Consider the following 21,865-nt stretch of genomic DNA (forward strand, 5'->3'; position numbering starts at 1 on the left):
TTGCCCTGCCCCCATTTTTTTGGGGCGGGGCTTTTTGGGTCACACCCGGCAATGCTCAGGGGTTATTCCTGGCTCTGCACTCAGGAGTTACCCCTGGCGGTGCTCAGGGGACCAAATTGGATGCTGGGAATCGAACCCGGGTCGGCCGCGTGCAAGGCAGACGCCCGCCCCGCTGTGCTATCTCTCCAGCCCCCTTATTTTAGTTTTTTTTTTAATTATTTTATTTACTTTTTTGCTTTTTGGGTCACACCTGGCGATGCTCAGGGGTTCCTCCTGGCTCTGCACACTCAGGAATGACTCCTGGCGGTGCTCGGGGGACCCTATGGGATGCCGGGGATCGAACCCGGGTTGGCTGTGTACAAGGCAAACGCCCTCTCCACTGTGCCATCCCTCTGGCCCCTGCCCCAATTATTTTTTTAGTTTGTTTTGGGGCCACTCCTGGCAGTGTTCAGGGTTTACTCTTGGCTCTGCACTAAGGGACGGGTCCTGGCAGAGCTCTGGGATCCTATGAAAAAGCTTTTTTGGGGAAAAAAAAAGAAAAAAAGGGAAACTGAGATGAAGAGATAGGGTGGCAGTTACGGCACTTGCTTTGCGTGCAGCCGGTGAGGGTTCGATCCACGGCACCCCGTGGGGTCCCTCCCCCCACGCCCCCAAGCACCGCCGGGGGGGGGGTTGCTGAATGCAGGGCCAGGGGTAAACCCTGAACATCGCTGAATGGGGCCCAACAACAAACGTTTTAAAAGTAAAGCGAACGGGGCTGGAGCGATAGCACAGCGGGGAGGGCGTTTGCCTTGCACAAGGCTGACCCGGGTTCGATCCCCGGCACCCCGTAGGGCCTCCTGAGCCCTGCCCGGACTGATCCCTGAGCTCGGAGCCAGGAGTCCGCCCTTTGCTGCGGAATCGCACGGGGGCAAAGCAAACACCACATCTCCTGTACTTCTCTCCGGCTGGAACCACTCCAGTTTGCTGAGGGGGAGGGAGGTTGCTTGACTGGGGAGCCACCCAGGCTGTGCTCAGGTCTGACTCCTGGCTCTGTGCTCCGGGATCCCTCCTGAGGGTGCTCTGGGGACCCTCTGGGAGGCCGGGGATGGAACCCAGACCAGCTGCGTGCAAGGCAGTGCCACCTCCCCACCGCTGTCCTATCGGTCCAGCGCCTGAGACCATCCCAGTGTGTGTGTGTGTGTGTGTGTGTGTGTGTATCTGTTTCTGTCCTCAGTGGATTGAGAGACAGAGAGACACCAACGGCCACATCACACACACACACACACACACACTGTCCTCCGTGGATTGAGAGACACCAACGGCCACATCACACACACACAATCCTCAGTGGATTGAGACACACCAACGGCCACATCACACACACACACACACACATACACACACACACCGTCCTCAGTGGATTGAGAGACACCAACGGCCACAACACACACACACACACACACACTGTCCTCAGTGGATTGAGAGACACCAACGGCCACATCACACCCACACACACACACACACTGTCCTCCGTGGATTGAGTGACACCAACGGCCACATCACACACACACAGACACACACACACTGTCCTCCGTGGATTGAGAGACACCAACGGCCACATCACACACACACACACACACCAACCTCAGTGGATTGAGAGACACCAACGGCCACAACACACACACACACACGCACACACACACTGTCCTTAATGGATTGAGAGACACCAACGGCCACATCACACACACACACACACGCACACACACTGTTCTCAGTGGATTGAGAGACACCAACAGCCACATCACACACACACACACACACACACCCCCCGTCCTCAGTGGATTGAGAGACACCAACGGCCACATCACACACACACACACACACACTGTCCTCCGTGGATTGAGAGACACCAACGGCCACATCACACACACACACACGCACACACACTGTTCTCAGTGGATTGAGAGACACCAACGGCCACATCACACACACACACACACACACTGTCCTCAGTGGATTGAGAGACACCAACGGCCACAACACACACACACACACACACACACTGTCCTCAGTGGATTGAGAGACACCAACGGCCACATCACACACACACACACACACACTGTCCTCCGTGGATTGAGAGACACCAACGGCCACATCACACACATACACACACTGTCCTCCGTGGATTGAGAGACACCAACGGCCACATCACACAGGCACACACACACACACACACACACGCGCACTCGCACGCACGCCCTTCCCTCTGATTGGCCGGCTTACCTCCCGCCCCCACCGCGAGAGGCTCTCCTTGGACTCCAGCTCTCCTTGGGAGCTCCAGTTCTGCGGCTGGGCTGTGCAGCCCGCCGTCTCGGCCGTCAGAGAGTACGAGTACGTCAGCAACCCGTAGACTTCCTTGATCACGTACTCGGCCTCGACGACCTCCTGAAACTCCTGTCCCTGCCACCTGGCACAGAGGCAGAGGCGGGGCGGGGGCGGGGTGGGGGTGGGAGCAAGGGCGTTGCTTTGTCTGGGGGTCCCCCCCCTGCGGTGCTCAGGGATCCCTCCTGGCTGGCCGGGCTCGGAGGACCCAGCTTGTGGGGTGTCGGGGATCAAACCCGGGTTGGCCACGTGCCAGGCAAACCCCTAACCTCCAAGTCCAGCCCGAGTTGGGTTTCCTTCGTTTTCGTTTTGGGGCGGGGGAAGCACACGTGTCGTGCTCGAGGCTGTTTCTGTCTGTGCGTGTGCTCAGAAGGGACCCCAGGGGCTGGAGCGACAGCACGGCGGGGAGGGCGTTTGCCTTGCACGCGGTCGACCCGGGTTCGATTCCCAGCATCCCCTAGGATCCCCCGAGCACTGCCAGGAGCAATTCCCGAGTGCAGAGCCAGGAGGAACCCCTGGGCATCGCTGGGTGTGACCGAAAAAGCAAAAACAAGCAAGAAGGCTTTGCCGATCGGGGCTGGCGCCACAGGGCAGCGTGGAGGGCAAGAGCCTTGCGCAGAGCCGGCCCGGGTTTGATCCCCAGAACCCCGACAGTCTGAGTCCTGACAGGAGCGAGCCCAGAACGCAGAGCCAGGAGTCATCCCTGAGCACCAGGGATCACTCTGGGCGGTGCTCAGAAGACCCTCCAGGGCATCGGGGGTTGAACCGGGCTTGGCTGCAAGCGGGCGAGTGGCCTTAACTAACGGGGCACTGAAGGTTAAATGCAGTCCGGTGGGGGGCGGGTATAAGGGCGCGTGTGGGGAGGAGGGGAGAAGGCCGCTGCCTCCAAGCTCAGGGGGAGCACTTGGGGAGCACCAAGAGGAGGGCCCACGAGATCATCCGGGAGAGCTCTCAAGGGGAGCACTTGGGGAAAGCACTCGGGGAGCACTCGTGGGAGTACTCCAGGGAGCACTCAGAGGAGCACCACGGGATCAAAGGGGAGCACTTGGGGAAAGCACTCGGGGAGCACTCGTGGATGTACTCCAGGGAGCACTCAGAGGAGCACCCATGGAATCAAAGGGGAGCATCTGGTGAAAGTACTTGGGGAGCACGCGTGGATGTACTCCAGGGAGCACTCAGAGGAGCACCCATGGGATCAAAGGGGAGCACTCAAGGGGAGCATCTGGGGAAAGCACTCAGGGAGCACTCATGGATGTACTCCAGGGAGCACTCAGAGGAGCACCCACGGGATCAAAGGGGAGCACCTGGGGAAAGTACTTGGGGAGCACGCGTGGATGTACTCCAGGGAGCACTCAGAGGAGCACCCACGGGATCAAAGGGGAGCATCTGGGGAAAGTACTTGGGGAGCACGCGTGGATGTACTCCAGGGAGCACTCAGAGGAGCACCCATGGGATCAAAGGGGAGCACTCAAGGGGAGCATCTGGGGAAAGCACTCAGGGAGCACTCATGGATGTACTCCAGGGAGCACTCAGAGGAGCACCCACGGGATCAAAGGGGAGCATCTGGGGAAAGTACTTGGGGAGCACGCGTGGATGTACTCCAGGGAGCACTCAGAGGAGCACCCACGGGATCAAAGGGGAGCATCTGGGGAAAGTACTGGGGGAGCACTCGCTCGTGGAAGTACTCCAGGGAGCACCACGGAGAGCACCACAGGATCATCAAGGGACTCGGAGGGTGCACTCAGGGGATCATTAAGGGGGAGCACTCAAGGGGAGCACGTGGGGGGAAGTCTTGGGAGCACTCGTGGGAGTACTCCAGGGGAAACCCCACTCACCCCGTGCCCACCCTGCCACCATCAACGTCTGTTGTACCGGCTCCGGGCTGATGCAGGAGGAGTTAGTTGGGGGCTGGGGGCCTGGGTCAAGGCACCCCCAGGCTGTGGGGTCGCAGGGGCCGTGCACCCCTCATCCCCCTCATCCACTCACAGCTGCAGAACTGGCTTCCAGGGAGTGTCGTAGTAGACCAGCAGGGGGCAGCCCAGCAAGGCGTAATCGTAGAACACCACCTGGTCCTCCCCGGACAAGTTCGGGCTGTAGATGTCCCTGGGGGAGGCGCCGAGAGATCCGGGAGATTCGGGGGGACCCCAGGGAGGTGGCGGGGACGGAACCGGCTCCACTGCGGGCAGGGCCGGCACCTTCCCGGCCAGCCCCCCACGCACCCCAGGCCTCCAGTATGAGTCTTCAAACCGTCCTGGCTCCCGGCTGGGGGAGCTGGGGGGTGGGAGCGGGGAGGGGCTCCCTCACCGGTCCAGGACGTAGCTGTAGTTGTTCTGGAGTTCCACCGAGTCCAGGATCCCCTCGCTGCAGGACGTGGTGTCCCTGCGGCCGCGGGACCGTCAGGCGCCGGCAGACCCGCCCCCAAATCCCAGATGCTCTGCAGCCTCCGTGGCCACCCCCGGCAGTGCCCAGGGCCCGCTCTGCCCTTGTGCCCACTCAGGGCCAGGGAGGGGCCCAGGGCTGCTGCTCGCAGAGACTCCAGACACCCCCCCTCCGGCCCCTCCCGCCCCTCTCCCCACCTCTCCCTTCCCTCCTTCCCCCTCCCTCTCCCCTCCTTCCCTCCCTCCTGCCCTCCCTCCCCTCCTTCCTTCTTTCCTCCCTCCCTCTCCTGCTTCCTTCCTCCCTCCCTCTCTCCCTCTCTCCCTCCCATTCTCCCTCCTACCTTCCCTTTCTTCCTCCCTTCTTTCACTCCTTCCTTCCTTTTTCTTTTTCTCTTTCTCTCTCTCTTCCTTCCGTCCTTCCTTCCTTTCATCCTTCCTTCCTCTCTCTTCCTTCCTTCCTTTCTTTCTTTCTTTCTTTCTTTCTCCCTTCCTTCCTTCCCTTCTTCCTTCCTTTCTCTTTCTTCCTTCTTTCCTTCCTTTCTTCCTTTCTCTCTTCCTTTCTCTCTCTCTTTCTCTCTCTTTCTTTCTTTTTTTCTTTCTCCCTTCCTTCCTTCCTTCCTTCCTTCCTTCTCTTTCTTTCTTTCTTTCCTTCCTTCCTTTCTTTCTCTTTCTTTCTTTCTTTCTTTCTTTCTTTCTTTTTCTTTCTTTTTCTTCTTTCCCTCCCTCCCTCCCTCCCTCCCTCCCTCCCTTCCTTCCTTCCTTCCTTCTTCCCTTCCTTCCTTCCTCCCTCCCTCCCTCCCTCCCTCCCTCCCTCCCTCCCTTCCTTCCTTCCTTCCTTCCTTCCTTCCTTCCTTCCTTCCAACTTTCTTTCCCCCTTCCTCCCTGCTCCTTCCTTGGGGGTCTCTTGCCAGCTCCCTGGGGTCCCTCGTAGCAGTTCCCCAGAGGGACCACGTGTCACAGAGCCCAAATCCAGAGCCCCACGCGTGTCAGATGCCTCCGGGTCCCCGCCAGCCCTCCCGCCCTGGCTCCTCCCGTCCTCTCTCCCTCCCTCCTCCGCTGGGAGCGTGGTGTGGGGGTCTCTCAGGCTGTGGTTTCCTCGGGCCACCGACACTCCCCCAGACTCTCAGCAAGAGATTAAATCCCACAGCGGCCGAGCCCTAGCCCAGGGGGAGGGTGTTTGCCTCGTAAATGGCTGACCCGGGTTCCATCCCACCGGGCGCCGAGCACGGCCAGGAGAGACCCCCGACTGTGGAGTCAGGAAGAAGCCCCGAGCATCTCCGGGTGACCCCCTCCAGAAGTTCTGGGGTTGGAGAGGGCTCTCGGGGTGAGGGGTCTGCCCCACTGGTCCAATGCCCCCTCTCTGCCCCCCAACACAGGGCCACTTCCTGGCTGGCCAGTCACTCAACTGTGACCTCTGACACCTGTCATTCCAACCCCTCCTTTTCTCGTTCTTTCTTTTTGTGGGTCACACCTGGCGACGCTCAGGGGTTACTCCTGACTCACGCACTCAGGAGTTACCCCTGGTGGTGCTTGGGGACCATACAGGATGCCAGGAATCGAACCCGGGTCGGCCACGTGCAAGAAAAACGCCCTACCCGCGATACTATTCTCCAGCCCTCTAACCCCTTTTTAGTTTGTTTTTCGGCCACCCCAGGGTGTCCCGTTAGTCCCCAAACGGTGTTTCAGAAGACAGAAGGGGGCCTGGGGGGGTGTCCCCCCATGCCCGCGCCCCCCTGGCCACTCCGTGGTCTCTCTGCTCACTTCTGAATGACGACCTTTTTCTCAGCATCGCAACCGATGTTGATGAGGGCGGTCTGCGGAGGGGACAGAGGGGGAGGGTGAAATCCACAGCGGGGGCAGGGGTGGGGCCATAGGACAGCGCGGAGGGAGGGTGTCTACGTGCACGTGCCAACGCGGGTTCGATTCCCGGCACTCCCTAGGGTCCCCCGAGTACCACCAGGAGTGGTTCCTGAGTGCAGAGCCAGGAGGAACCCCTGAGCATCGCTGGGTGTGTCCCAAAACAAAACAATAACAGCAACAATAATAATAATAGTAATCACTGACCTCCCGTTGTTCATCGATTTGCTCGAGCGGGCCCAGTAACGTCTCCATTGGAGACTTTGTTGTTACTGTGTTTGGCATTGGAGACTTTGTTGTTACTGTGTCTGGCATTGGAGACTTTGTTGTTACTGTGTCTGGCATTGGAGACTTTGTTGTTACTGTGTCTGGCATATCGAATACCTCACGGGGAGCTTGCCAGGCTCTGCCCCGAGGGCGAGATACTCTCGGTAGTTTGCCGGGCTCTCCGAGAGGGGCGGAGGAATCGAACTCGGGTCGGCCATGTTGGCTGCGTGCAAGGCAGACGCCCTACCGCTGTGCTATTGCTCCAGCCCAATAACAACAACAACAACAACAATAATAATAATAATAATAATAATAATGTTATACACAACACAGGGTGGGCTGGAGTGATAGCACAGTGGCTAGGGTGTTTTCCTTGCACATGGCCGACCCAGGTTCGATTCCTCCATCCCTCTCGGAGAGTCTGGCAAGCTACCAAGGATACCTCGCTCGCCCACACGGCCAAGCCTGGCAAGCTCCCCGTGACGTATTCGATATGCCAAACACAGTAACAACAAGTCTCACGATGGAGACGTTGCTGGTGCCCGTTCGAGCAAACTGATGAACAACAGGAGGGTGCTACAACACAGGGCGGGAGAATGAATGAATGGCCAGGCTGTGAGGAAAAGCAGAAAACAGAGATTCGGTAGCTTCTGTGGGTTTCTGGGCCACACCCGGCAGTGCTCAGGGCTTACTCCTGGTGGGTTGGGAGGACCCCATGGGATGTCGGGGGTCAGAACCAGGTCAGCCACATGCAAGGCCGGTGCCCCCCGTGGGGTGCTGTGGTGCTGGCCCATCTCCCCTTGCTGAGGTGCTGGGGATTTCCCGCCTCTCGTGTGTCCATCTTGCCGATGGACGTCTGGGCCACCTGCCCTTCGGGGCCACTCGTGGCTACTCAGGGTTCTCTCGGGAGCCCTGGAGAGAGACTAAGGAAGGAGGATTTAAGCTCCCCGGGCCAGGAGCCCTGAGGGCCGCCCCAGGGGCAGTGTCTGTTTCCTGACCCAAATGGAATCTGAGGGGATGGAGCGATAGCACAGCGGGTAGGGCGTTTGCCCTGCACGCGACCGACCCAGGTTCGATCCCCAGCATCCCATAGGGTCCCCCGAGCACCGCCAGGGGTAATTACTGAGTGCTGAGCCAGGAGGAACCCCTGTGCATCGCTGGGTTGGGTGAGACTCCAAAAAAGCGAAAAAAAAAAAAGACCAGCATCTGTGCCTTCCTGCTGGCACCAGGAGACAACGGGGCAGCGGAAGTTGGGGACCTACCAGAGGCGGAATGTTCACACACGAAGCTTCCTTGTTGGCGATGTCCAGGGTGACGGTGGAGGCGGTCTCCCTCTTTATCCTGCACCACAGTAAGGCGGGGGTGGGCGACGGACCCAGAGCGGGGCTGGAGAGTGCTGCCAGGTACCCTTCCACCCCATCCGTCCGTCCATCTGCCCATCAGCCACCCACCCACTCACCCATCCACTCACTCACCATCCACCCACCCACCTGTCCATTCATCCATCCATCCATCCACCCACCCACCCAGCCAGCCACCCATTCACCATCCACTCACCCACCCTGCCACTCATCCATCCATCCATCCATTCATCCATCCATCCATCCATCCACCCATCCATCCACCCACCCATAATCCATCCATCCACCCACCCATCCATCCATCCACCCACCCACCCACCCACTCGTCTATCCACCCACCCATCCATCCATCCACCATCCTATAATCCATCAATCCATCCATCCACCCACCCACCCATCCATCCACCCATCCACCCATCCACCTACCCATCCATCCACCCATCCATCCATCCATCCATCCACCCATCCATCCACCCACCCACCCACCCACCCGTCCATCCACCCACCCATCCGTCCATCCACCATCCTATAATCCATCAATCCATCCATCCACCCACCCACCCATCCATCCACCCACCCAACCATCCATCCATCCACCCATCCATCGACCCATCCATCCATCCACCATCCTATAATCCATCAATCCATCCATCCACCCACCCACCCATCCATCCACCCATCCATCCACCCACCCACCCACCCGTCCATCCACCCACCCATCCGTCCATCCACCATCCTATAATCCATCAATCCATCCATCCACCCACCCACACATCCATCCACTCATCCATCCATCCACCCATCCATCCACCCATCCATCCACCCATCCATCTACCCATCCATCCATCCACCCATCCATCCACCCATCCATCTACCCATCCATCCATCCACCCATCCATCCACCCATCCATCTACCCATCCATCCATCCATCCATCCACCCATCCATCTACCCATCCATTCATCCATCCATCCATCCACCCACCCACCCATCCATCCACTCATCCATCCATCCATCCATCCATCCACCCATCCATCCTCCCATCCATCTACCCATCCATCCATCCATCCATCCACCCACCCATCCATCCACCCACCCATCCATCCATCCACCCATCCGTCCATCCACCATCCTATAATCCATCAATCCATCCATCCATCCATCCACCCACCCACCCATCCATCCACTCATCCATCCATCCATCCATCCACCCATCCATCCACCCATCCATCTACCCATCCATCCATCCATCCGCCCACCCATCCATCCACCCACCCATCCATCCATCCATCCACCCACTCACCATCCATCCACCCACCCACCCACCCATCCTATACCATTCAGAGCCTTGACCAGGAACCTAATTCTCACTTGGCCCCCGAGACCTTCCCTGAGACTCCACCTCTTCTCTTTATGATGGTTTTGTTAACTTCACCATCTTTTTTTTTTTCAAAGAGAACCAAAGATAAGATTTATTTTTAGTGTTTAAATTTGGTCAGATCCTTTCCGTCAATTAATTCCTTAATTAAAATTTTATTTTTCGTAATGTCGTTCAAAATAACTGATTACACTGAACATGTCCACACCCACTCCACCCCCATCACACCCTCCCACCACCCCTCAAGCCCGCCCCACTGGCAAATGCTAGATAATTTATCTTGGATTGCTTGTTATGAATAAGAGCATTTCGTGGCCGCTTGCTCCTGGAATTCTAGAATTTTAAACCATTGGGGTCCAGAGACATCTCTGCAGGGAGCTGCTCCATTCTGAGATTCGTTTGAGAGGCTCCGGATCGGGGCCCTAAAAGAGCTTAAAATGGCACCGGGGGCAGCTTGTGGGCATGAGAGCCAGGACCCCCGAAGGGGCGGGGAGGTGGGGTGGGGTGGCCCCTCCCCATCCCCTGAGGCCTGGCGTCTGCAGCCACCGGTCCTGCACACCTGGGCTTCCCGTTGGGTTCTGGAGATTTGTGGCCGCCAGGCTCACCGTCATTTTTGTTTTGTTCTGTTTTTGGACCACACCTGCCCGTGCTCAGGACTGACTCCCGACTCTGTGCTCCGGGGTCACTTTGCAGGGCTCGGGGAACTCCAGGGGGGTCGGGGACTGAACCTGAAGCAGCCGCAGTGCACGGTGGGCTTTGGCTCCGCACCCCACGTTCAACCCCAACTGGAAGGACCCCCCGACACCCATCCTGTTAGAGCCCCGGGCCCTGGGCGGCAGCGACCTACCAGGAGGTGAAGTTGGGGTCCGCCCTGCCCGAGTGTTGCTGCTGTTTGAGGGAGATGTGCTGTGGGCCAGAGACAGCTGCGTCACGCGGCGCCCCACGGAGACCAGCGCCCACGCGCGCGGCCGCCCAGGCGCTCACTCCACTGGGCCCGGGGGCAGAGTGCAGCTTTGCATACCCCGGGACCACTGCAGGGGACCCCAGAAACACCAGAGCGAGCCCTGAGCACCAGAGAGCACTGTGTGTGGCCCAAACACACACAGAGACACACAGACACAGAGACACACAGACACACACAGACACATACAGAAATACACAGACGCACACGGACACACAGACACACACAGACACAGAGAAACACACAGACACAGAGACACACAGAAACACACAGACACACAGGCACACAGAGACACAGAGAGACACACAGACACACACAGACACATACAGACAGAGACACACAGACACAGACACACACAGAGACACACAGACACATACAGACACAGAGCCACACAGACACACAGAAACATACAGCACACACACAGACACACAAACACACAGAGACACACAGACACACACACATACAGAAACACATAGACACACAGACACATAGACACACACAGGCACAGAGAAACACAGAGACACACAGACACACAGGCACACAGAGACACAGAGAGACACACAGACACACACAGACACATACAGACAGAGACACACAGACACAGACACACACAGAGACACACAGACACATACAGACACAGAGCCACACAGACACACAGAAACATACAGCACACACACAGACACACAAACACACAGAGACACACAGACACACACACATACAGAAACACACAGACACACAGACACATAGACACACACAGGCACAGAGAAACACAGAGACACACAGAAACACACAGACACACAGACACATACAGACACACACAGACACGCATAGACACACACAGACACAGAGAAACACACAGAAACACAAAGACACACACAGACACAGACACATACAGAGACACACAGACACATACAGACACAGACACATACACAGACACAGAGCCACACAGACACACAGAAACAGAGACACACAGAAACATACAGACACACACAGATACACAGACACACAAAGACACACACAGCTACACAGAGATACACAGGCACGCAAAGACGCACAGATATACAAAGACACAGTGACACACAGACACACACAGATACACAGACATATACAGACACACACAGACACGCATAGACACACACAGACACAGAGAAACACACAGAAACACACAGACACACACAGACACATACAGACACAGAGACACAGAGACACACAGACACACAGAAACATACAGCACACACAGAGACACACAGACACACAGATACAGAGACACACAGCCACACACAGCCACACAGAGACACACAGGCACGCAAAGACGCACAGGTATACAAAGATACAGTGACACACAGACACACACAGATACACAGAAACAGACAGACACACAGATACACGGACACAGAAACACACACACACACACACACACACACCCCAACACACAGACACAGATAGATTGAAGGAATCCTGAGTCAAGTTCAAACTCACCCCTCCGGAGAGAGCACTGCAGGAAGGCATTTGCCCTGCATGTGGCCGACTCAAGTTTGAGTCCAGCAGTGCACAGGGTCCCCCGTGGCCCACCAGGAGTGACCCCAGAGCAGAGCCAAGAGTCAGTGAACACCCCCGGGGCAAATCCAACCCCCCCAAAAAACCCACGATAACTCCAACTCAGGACCAACTATTGTCCAGCAGATTAGGCGCTGGCCTGGTAGGCGGCCAGCCCTGGTTCCATTACTGGTGCCACGCAGGGTCCCTTGAGTACCGCAGAAGTGAGCCCTGAGCACAGAGCCAGGAGTGAGCCCTGAGCACAGAGCCTGGAGTCAGACCTGATCACAGAGCCAAGAGTGAGCCCTGAGCACAGAGCCAGGAGCCATCCCAGAGCACAGAGCCAGGAGTGGTCCAAACACCAGCCTTCCAAACTCCACGGTGTGGACCCAGACGGACCCTCCAGACTCTTCTTTGGCCAAGCCCTGCCCCCACAGCCCCCACAGCCCCCACCCCAGTTCACCTCTCCTCTCCTGCCTCAGTTTACCCCGTGAGCACACTCCTGCCCTCCCTGGCCCCAGGCGACCAGAACTTTCCCATGGGAAAGCTCGGCAGGGGCGGGAACGAGGTCCTCACTCGTCTGTGCAGTTGCTGCCTGCTGGGGTCGGGGGTCAGGGGTCGGGGGTGGAGGATCCCCTTCCGGTTCCTTGGTGCCCCACCCAGGGGCGCGGTGCGGGGGTGGGGGAGGCTCTCACCAGCCTGAACTTGGTGCTCTGGTCCAGGAAGTAACTGTCCTCGTACATCTTGGTCTCCAGCCCCAGGGAGTGGGGGTTGCTCACCAACACCTGGGGGTGGGGTCAGAGGTCAGGAGCAGGCCTGTGGACACGACTCTGGTGTCTGCAGAGTCAGGGGGCAGCAGGCTGGGGGGGGGGCCGGCAGCGTCCAGTCTGATGCCCACGGACATCTGCCCCCCGACTCTGGCCGTGATGCCCCACCCACAGCACGGCAAGACCCAGCGGGGTCATCAGAGAGGCCAAGAGGGGTGAGGGCCACTGGGGACCCCAGGGCAGACCGGACACCCCCCACCCTTCTGCTAACCGGATCCCCCCACACCCAGCCCCCTTTTCCTTTTCTTCTTTGATCTGAGATGGGGGGGGGGGAGTTGGGCCTCGATCCTTGGAACTCAGGGGCTGTTCCTGGCTCTGTGCGCAAGAGCGTCCCCTGGTGGCGCTTAGGTGCTGCGATTCCTGGCCCCGTGCTCGGGAGTGCCCCCTGGTGGTGCTCAGGGGCAATTGTTCCTGGCTCTGCTCTCAGGACCGCCCTCTGGTGGCGGTGGCGCGCAGATGCAGATGCTCGTCGTCCTGGTTCGGTGCTCGGGAGCGCCCCCTCCAGGTGGTACTCGAGAGCGCCCTTGGACAGTGCTGGAGGGACCCTCTGGTGCTGCGGGTTGACAGGGCTGGCACCTGCGTGGCCGCGCTGAGACAAGTAACATCCCCCCTGCGCTATCTCTCCGAGAGGCCTCCCCACTGCCTTTTTTTTTTTTTTGCTTTTTTTTTGGGTCACACCCGGCGATGTTCAGGGGTTCCTCCTGGCTCATGCACTCAGGAATGACTCCTGGTGGTGCTCGGGGGACCCTATGGGATGCTGGGAATCGAACCCGGGTCGGCCGCGTGCAAGGCAAACGCCCTCCCCGCTGTGCTATTGCTCCAGCCCCTGACTTGCTTTTAAACAGCTAACATGCCCTCTCCAGTTTTGTTTTGAAGCCACACCCAGCGATGCTCAGGGCTTACTCCTGGCTCTGTGCTCAGGGTTCACTCCTTGGAGGACCCGATGGAGTTCTGGGGGTCAAACTCAGGTCGACCGTGTACAAGGCAAACGCTCTACCTTGCTGGACTTTGGCTCTGGGGCCCTTCTTCTTCTTGTTTATTGATTTATTGTAACGAATCAAGGGGGAATTTAAGATCTGGGATCATTAGGGTTAGTATTAGAATTGTTTGGGTTTTTCTCTTTTTTTTTTTCTTTTTTCTTTTTGGGTCACACCCGGCGATGCACAGGGGATACTCCTGTCTCTGCGCTCAGGAATTACCCCTGGCGGTGCTCAGGGGACCCTATGGGATGCTGGGAATCGAACCCGGGTCGGCCGCATGCAAGGCAAACGCCCTCCCCGCTGTGCTATTGCTCCAGCCCCCCACCCCACGCTGCCATTTTTCAAGTTGAAACCTGCCCCCTTTGCATCCCAGACTAAAGAACATCCTCTCGGAGACCGGAGTGATAGCTCAGCGGGTAGGGCGTTTGCCTTGCATGCGGCTGACCCGGGTTCGATCCCTGGCATCCCATAGGGTCCCCCAAGCACCGCCAGGAGTAACTTCTGAGTGCAGAGCCAGGAATAAACTCTGAGCATCGCTGGGTGTGACCCAAAAAGGCAAAAAAATAAATAAATAAAGAACATCCTCTCTTGATTTATTTAATTTATTCATTTGCCTTTTTTTTTTCTTTTCGGGTCACACCCGGCGATGCACAGGGGTTCCTCCTGGCTCTGCACTCAGGAGTTACTCCTGGCAGTGCTCAGGGGACCCTATGGGATGCCGGGAATCGAACCCGGGCTGGCCGCGTGCAAGGCAAACGCCCCTACCTGCTGTGCGATCGCTCCAGTCCCGAACACCCTCTCTTTAATTTGACAGGCTTTTAGGGCGCACCCAGCAGAGCAGGCGGGGGTGGGGTGGGGTGTTACTCCTGGCTTGCTGTTTTTTTTTGTGGGGGGGGGTTCATGCAACGTTTGCCGGAGCTCCCACGGGCAAAGCACGCGCTTCAGCCTTTTGAACCGTCTCCTCCCAACTCCCCTGTCTCCTCTCCCCCACAGTGCTCACACCAGGAGCTCATGCTTGTCAGGCAAGTGCTCTGGCATGGGGCCCCTAGGTCACCCCACACTCTCTCAGGCCCCTGGGGCTGCAGGGACCAGAGAGCCAGCACAGGACAGGAGGTGTTGACCTTGCACAGCCAACCCGGATTTGACCCCAAGCACCAGGAGTGCCACTGGGAGTGATCCCTGCGCACAGAGCCAGGGCGGAGGCCCCGAGCATCGCCGGGGGCGGCCCGAAACCCAGAGAGAAAGACAGCAGCGGCCCTGGTCCTGCAGACGGAAGCCTTACCAGTGGCATGGGGGATGCCAGCGGCCGTGGGACAATTGTGGCTGTCAGCTCCAGTTTGCTGTTCATGTCGATGGTGTACATCCGGTTCTCAAACTCGCCCTCCAGGAACTCCACCTGCTCAAAAGGGTGTGCCCCCCCACCCCCATTTTTATTTAATTTTTTTTTTGCTTTTTTGGGTCACACCTGGCGATGCGCAGGGGTTACTCCTGGCGGTGCTCGGGGGACCCTATGGGATGCTGGGAATCGAACCCGGGTCGGCCGCGTGCAAGGCAAACACCCTACCCGCTGTGCTATTGCTCCAGCCCCCCCGCACCCCCTTTTTTAAAATGACAAAGAAAGGGGCTGGAGCAAGAGCACAGCCGGTAGGGCGTTTGCCTTGCACGCAGCCATCCCGAATTCGATTCCCAGCATCCCACAGGGTCCCCCGAGCACCGCCAGGAGTGATTCCTGAGTGCAGAGCCAGGAGGAACCCCTGTGCATTGCCGGGTCTGACCCAAAAGGAAAAGAGAAAAGAAAAGGAAAAAAAAATGACAAAGAAAATTAAAAAAAAAACTTTTGGACCAAGAAATAGGACAGCAGGAAGGGCGCCGTCCACCCGGGTTCGATCCCTGGAATCCCATAGCCCCCTCCCCCGCAGCACCGCCAGTAGCTAGCCCTGAGTGCACAGCCAAGAGCAATTCAATGTCAAGTGTGTACCCTCCAAAACAAGAGTTTGTTGAGGGTTCAAGAGGCACTTAAAGGTCTGAAGCAAGTGCTCGGCTATGCGTGGGAAAGCTCCAGCTTTGCTGTTTTTCTTCTTTCTTTTGGTTTTGAGGCCACACCCGGCGATGCTCAGGGCCGACTCCGGGCTCTGCACTCAGGGCTCACTCCTGGCGGTGCTCAGAGGACCCCATGGGAGGCTGGGATTGAACCCGGGCCCTCCAGCTGTCCCATTGTTCCGGTCTGAGTCCATTCACCATGGAACCCGGCAAGCTGCAGATCTACCTGCCCTTTCTGCCCCCCTCCCCCATACTTGGAGGAGCCTGGGACACTGAGGTGACAGGAGCGACCACATACTTTGCAGGGACCAATTCTGTAGTGGGGGTCCATGAGGAGCGTTTTCATGTTGAAGAGCAACTTCTCATAATTGAAAATGAAGAGGATCGTATCTTGAATTGGCGTCAGGATCTCGAGCTTTCCCAAGCCCGAGAAGGTCACGACGGACATGGGGGAAAAATAGTACGGGTCTGGCAACTGAAAAGAAGAGAAAACAAAATAGGGGCTGGAGAGAGAGTGAGGGGAAGTCCGGGGGATGCACACGAAGCCTGGGTTCGATTCCTCTGAGCATCGCCAGAAGTGAGCCCCGCGCCAAAGAACCGAAGTTTGAGTGTGGGATCACTTTTTCCTGCGGACCGGAGAGAAAGTCCAGCGGGGAGGACACTCGCCTTGCATGTGGCTGGCCTGGGGTCACTTTCCCGGAACCCCACAAGGGTCTCCGATGCCGCGCTAGGAGTGATCCCTGAGCACAGAACCAGGAGGAAGCCCTGAGCACCGCGGGGTGTGACCCAAAACAAACGCACAAAAACAAAACCCCTCTCGCCCCAACCAACCTGGAAATGACACAGTTTTGCTTGTGACGTACTTTCATTAGTGTCGTCGACAGGATTCCCTGGAAACCGTAATACAAATTATTCTGCTTCGTTAACATCGCCATTTCGTTTTGATCTAGGGACAAGAGAACACACAAAACATTTCAACGAGGGTTATTTCACTGGACGGAAATACTTGAAATTGTCCAGGCTGGAACGGTAGGACTAGCAGATCGAGCACTCGCCTTGCAGACGGCTGGCTTGAATTCAAACCCCGGTCTCCCATCGGGTCCCCTGAGCATCGCCAGGACTGATTCCTGAGCACAGAGCCAGGAGTAACCGCGAAGCACCACTGGGTGCGACTCCCAAACAAGTACTGTCTGCAGGACTGTCGTTCTGTTGTTCATCGATTTGCTCGAGTGGGCACCAGTAACATCTCCACTGTGAGACTTGTTGTTACTATTTTTTTTTTCTTTTTGGGTCACACCCGGGCGTTGCACAGGGGTTCCTCCTGGCTCTGCACTCAGGAGTTACTCCTGGCGGTGCTCGGGGGACCATGTGGGAGGCTGGGAATCGAACCCGGGTCGGCCGCGTGCCAGGCAGACGCCCTCCCCGCTGTGCTATCGCTCCAGCCCCCATCATTTTGTTTTTATATATTTAAAAGCTTCATAAGGTGCCCGGGTTCCATCACTGGCTTTCTAAGGTCCCTTGAACATCACCGAGAAATGACCCCTGAGCACAGAGCAGAGAGAAACCCCTGAGCACTGCTGGTGTGAGCCCCTCAAGTCAGAGAAATAGGGAACAGGGACAGAAGGAAAGGTGTTTACCTTGCATGTCACCAAGCTGGGCTCAATCCCTAACACCCCATAGGGTCCCTCGATACTGCCAGGAGTGATCCCTGAGCACCGAGCCTGGAATGAGATCTGAGAACCCTGGGTTGTGGCTCAAAAATTTAAATAAGGGGCTGGAGTGATGGCACAGCGGGGAGGGCATTTGCCTTGCACACAGCCCGACCCGGGTTCGATCCCCAGCATCCCATATGGTCCCCTGAGCACAACCAGGAATAGTTCCTGAGTGCATGAACCAGGAGTAACCCCTGCGCATCACTGGGTGTGACCCCAAAAGCAAAACCAAAAAAAAATTAAATAAAAGAAAGAAGAACAATGATAATAACAAAAATCAAATAAAGGTCAAAGTAAAAAATTAAAATTAAAATTCCACCACTGTGTTTGGAGAGACTATCAGATTCCCTGGGAACTGTCTTGGAGTCCCACCAAACTTTTTCATTTATTTGTTATTTATTTATTGCTCTTTGAGTCACACCCAGCGATTCTCAGGGGTGACTCCCGGCTCTGCACTCAGGAACTACTCCTGGAGGTGCTCGGAGGACCATACGGGATGCCAGGGATAGAACCCGGGTCGGCCGTGTGCAAGGCAAACGCCCTCCCTGCTGTGCTATCACTCCAGACCTCCCGCACCAAAATTTCAAAAATATAAACCCTAAAAAGGGAAACTTCTAGAAAGTTCTCTGCCATGCTGGGGGGAGGGACTTACTAGCGGCCACGCTGTGGATAGTCAGATTGAGATCAGACATGGTCTTCAAGGGGCTGTGGTAAGCTTCCTCCAAGTAGACTGGTCTCACGAGCTGACCTATAGAAGAACACAGGCACGGAACAGTATGCAGGGCCATCGGGTCCCTCCGAGGCTAAAAGACGGCAGAGAGGGGCTGGAGTGATAGCACAGCGGGGAGGGCGTTTACCTTGCAGGCGGCCGACCCGGGTTCAATTCCCAGCATCCCATAGGGTCCCCTGAGCACCGCCAGGGGTGATTCCTGAGTGCAAAGCCAGGAGTAGCCCCTGAGCATCGCCAGGTGTGACCCGAAAAGCAAAAAAAAAAAAAAAAAAAAAAAAGCAAAGCCAGGCGAGTGGCAAATCCAGGAGGAACCCCTGAGCATTGCTGGGTGTGACCCAAAAAGAAAAAAAAAAGAATATGATCTGGTTCTCTTTCTGGCATGAGTTCTCCACAGAGATGAGTCACCCCACGAGTCCTGTCCTTGCACCGGTGAAGCATCCCTATCCAGGCTCTGTCCTGGGGTTGGGAGCAGGCTGTGATGGCGGGTGTGCCTGCAGCCTCGCTGTGCACTGCATCCTCAACCTCACTTCTTCCCAGGTGGGCTGCCTCTGGCTCTCTGCCTTACTCTGGCTGGGGGCTGGGGGCGGAGGCATCTTGCACATTGCCAGCACAGCTCTGTCTTGGGCCTCGGGGGGATGTGGGAGAAGGCAGCCCTCCCCACATCTGAAAGTCGCCACGCCACCTTCCAGACCAGAGATGCGTTTCCTGGGTCAAAGACGTGGACCCGCTGCCTTAGTAGGTCAGATGGGGGAAGGGAGGGGGCCTGAAGATAGGGAACGGTTTGCTATCACAAGCATTCAATCAGAGGAAAGAGGAAGTCAGGGCTCGGGGCGTTCCCACCCCCCCACCCCCGCTCTCCACCAGGAGGTGGGCTCTGAGCCTGGGCTGGGCTTACCTGTGTTTCGAGAAATAAACAGGCTCCTTTTGCTCCAGAAGATCAGGGTGCCCTTCTGGCCCGGCGGGATGAGGATGTTAGGGTTGTGTCTGTAGTCAAAAGACTGCCCAAAGCTGCGGTTCAGGGGGTGCTCGGAGTAACTGAACTTGGCCTGCAGGGAGGAGATGACCGGAAGGCGAATGGGCGGACAGACGGGAAGATGGATCGGAAAGTGAGGAGAAGGATGGGTGGACGGACAGACAGACGGATAGTCAGATGGATGGATGGACGGATGGAGAGGTGGATGGAAAAGTGAGCAGAAGGATGGATAGTTGCCTGGGGCCTGGAGCGACAGCACAGCGCGGAGGGCGTTTGCCTTGCACGCGGCTGACCCGGGTTCGATTCCTAGCATCCCATAGGGTCCCCGGAGCACCTCCAGGGGTGGTTCCTGAGTGCAGAGCCAGGAGGAACCCCTGAGCATCATTGGGTGTGACCCAAAAAGAAAAAAAAAGAAATAACAGGGGGGTGGGCAGATGGATGTACTAAAGGGTGATGGACGGATGAAAGATGAGGAGATTAATGGTGGGATGGATTGGATGGATGGATGGATGGATGGAAGGATGGGTAGGTGAATGAATGGCCAAATGGTACGGGAAGGAGAAATGGCTTGAATGAGTGGACGGATGGATGATTCAGCAGTGAGTGGCCGGTGGGTGGGTGACAGGATAAGTTACTGGGTGGACAGTAGGTGGCCGAGCAAGAAAATTGGTTGAGAGGGCTCAGTACTCGCAGATCAATGGCAGAATCGGTATCGGAGTGGAGTAACAGGCACGAGTATGTGCGTGCATGGATGGATGGATCCACGGTCCTCCCGTTGTTCATCGATTTGCTCGAGCGGGCTCAGTAACGTCTCCATTGGAGACTTTGTTGTTACTGTGTCTGGCATTGGAGACTTTGTTGTTACTGTGTCTGGCATTGGAGACTTTGTTGTTACTGTGTCTGGCATTGGAGACTTTGTTGTTACTGTGTCTGGCATTGGAGACTTTGTTGTTACTGTGTCTGGCATATCGAATATGTCACGGGGAGCTTGCCAGGCTCTGCCGTGTGGGCGAGATACTCTCGGTAGCTTGCCGGGCTCTCCGAGAGGGGCAGAGGAATCGAACTCGGGTTGGCTGTATGCAAGGCAAACGCCCTACTTAAGGATAAATGAGTACTGAGTGGGCGAGGAGGGTGGACGGTGTAAGTATGGGTGGGTGGGGACTGGAGCAATAGGACAGTGGGTAAGGTGTTTGCCTTGCAGGCGGCCAACCTGGGTTCCATCCCTGGCATCCTCTGAGCCCCGCCAGGAGCGACCCCTCAGCTAGGTGTCGGCGCTGACAACCACCAGAGGTGGCCCCTTCCAAGGGAAAGAAAAAAGGTTCAGAGCGTGTGTGTGTGTGTGTGTGTGTGTGTGTGTGTGTGTGGTTCTTGGGATCCGACTTGGGGCCTCACATATGAGGCACGTGGTTTTCCTTCTTTTTTTTTCTTTTTTAGGTTACCCCTGACTCTGCACTCAGAAATCGCTCCTGGTGCTGCTCGGGGGACCATATGGGATGCTGGGAATCGAACCCGGGTCGGCCGCGTGCAAGGCAAACGCCCTCCCCGCTGTGCCATCGCTCCAGCCTGGGCTGCTGGTTTCCTGCCGAGTCACATCCCCACCGCGGCTTTGCACGGGATGTCCACGGTGCGGACCGGAGAGACTTACCCTCCTGTTGTAATAGAAAAGCAGCCCCACTTGGGACAGGCTGTAGAAGTTGAAGATCCCTCCCAGATATCCGTGGAACTCCTCCTAGGAGATACAAGGACCAGGTCAGGACCCAGCGCCCGGCAGCGGGGTTCGATCCCCGGCCCCACCGCCAGAGGTCAGCCGTGAGCACCAAACCCCAGCCCCAACAAACGCCCAACGCAGCCAGAAGATTCTGCGAGTAACAGGCCCCTGGGCGTCTCTCTCACCGGGGCACTGAACCATCCTTGGAGGCGAAAGGGGCTGAAACGGGGGCGGGGTGGGGTGCCGGAGGCTGCGTGTGGCGTGGTGCACCCAAAGGTGCTGGGGGCTGACTTTTGGCCTCTTGGCTCTCTTGGTTCAGGGATCACTATTTTTTTTTCTTTTTTGCTTTTTGGGTTGCACCCAGCGATGCTCAGGGGTGACTCCTGGCTCATGCGCTCAGGGATGACTCCTGGTGGTGCTCGGGGGACCCTATGGGATGCTGGGAATCGAACCCGAGTCGGCCGCATGCAAGGCAAACGCCCTCCCCGCTGTGCTATTGCTCCAGCCTGTCACTGGTTTTCTTTTTTGTTTTTTTTTGTTTGTTTGTTTGTTTTGCTTTTTGGGTCACACCCGGCGATGCTCAGGGGTTACTCCTGGCTCAGGCACTCAGGAATTGACTCCTGGCGGTGCTCGGGGGACCCTCTGGGATGCTGGGAATTGAACTCGGGTTGGCTGCATGCAAGGCAAACGCCCTCCCCGCTGTGCTATCACTCCAGCCCTCAGGGATCGCTTCTGGCGGGAACTTCGTGGGATGCCAGAGATGGAGCTGGGGTCGGCCGGGTGCAAGGATAAGC

The 21,865-nt window shown here is 57.1% G+C and overlaps 1 protein-coding gene across 1 annotated transcript in view; it reads right to left on the reverse strand.

The window, feature by feature from the left end:
* Positions 1 to 21,865, reverse strand: part of CATSPERD (cation channel sperm associated auxiliary subunit delta) — a 32,672-nt gene that overhangs the window by 3,870 nt on the left and 6,937 nt on the right. The window contains exons 8-20 of the mRNA XM_056107260.1: positions 21,009 to 21,092; positions 19,286 to 19,436; positions 18,313 to 18,408; positions 16,812 to 16,894; positions 16,247 to 16,423; positions 15,191 to 15,304; positions 12,797 to 12,886; positions 10,452 to 10,510; positions 8,129 to 8,207; positions 6,504 to 6,556; positions 4,669 to 4,743; positions 4,351 to 4,467; positions 2,266 to 2,449 (exon numbers count right to left, since the gene is read on the reverse strand). Coding sequence (XP_055963235.1) covers positions 2,266 to 2,449; positions 4,351 to 4,467; positions 4,669 to 4,743; positions 6,504 to 6,556; positions 8,129 to 8,207; positions 10,452 to 10,510; positions 12,797 to 12,886; positions 15,191 to 15,304; positions 16,247 to 16,423; positions 16,812 to 16,894; positions 18,313 to 18,408; positions 19,286 to 19,436; positions 21,009 to 21,092 — 1,362 coding nt within the window. The remainder of the gene's footprint in view (positions 1 to 2,265; positions 2,450 to 4,350; positions 4,468 to 4,668; positions 4,744 to 6,503; positions 6,557 to 8,128; positions 8,208 to 10,451; positions 10,511 to 12,796; positions 12,887 to 15,190; positions 15,305 to 16,246; positions 16,424 to 16,811; positions 16,895 to 18,312; positions 18,409 to 19,285; positions 19,437 to 21,008; positions 21,093 to 21,865) is intronic.

Source organism: Sorex fumeus, unplaced genomic scaffold (assembly GCF_029834395.1).
Source record: "Sorex fumeus unplaced genomic scaffold, SorFum_2.1 ptg000156l, whole genome shotgun sequence".
Classification (NCBI taxonomy): Eukaryota; Metazoa; Chordata; class Mammalia; order Eulipotyphla; family Soricidae; genus Sorex; species Sorex fumeus.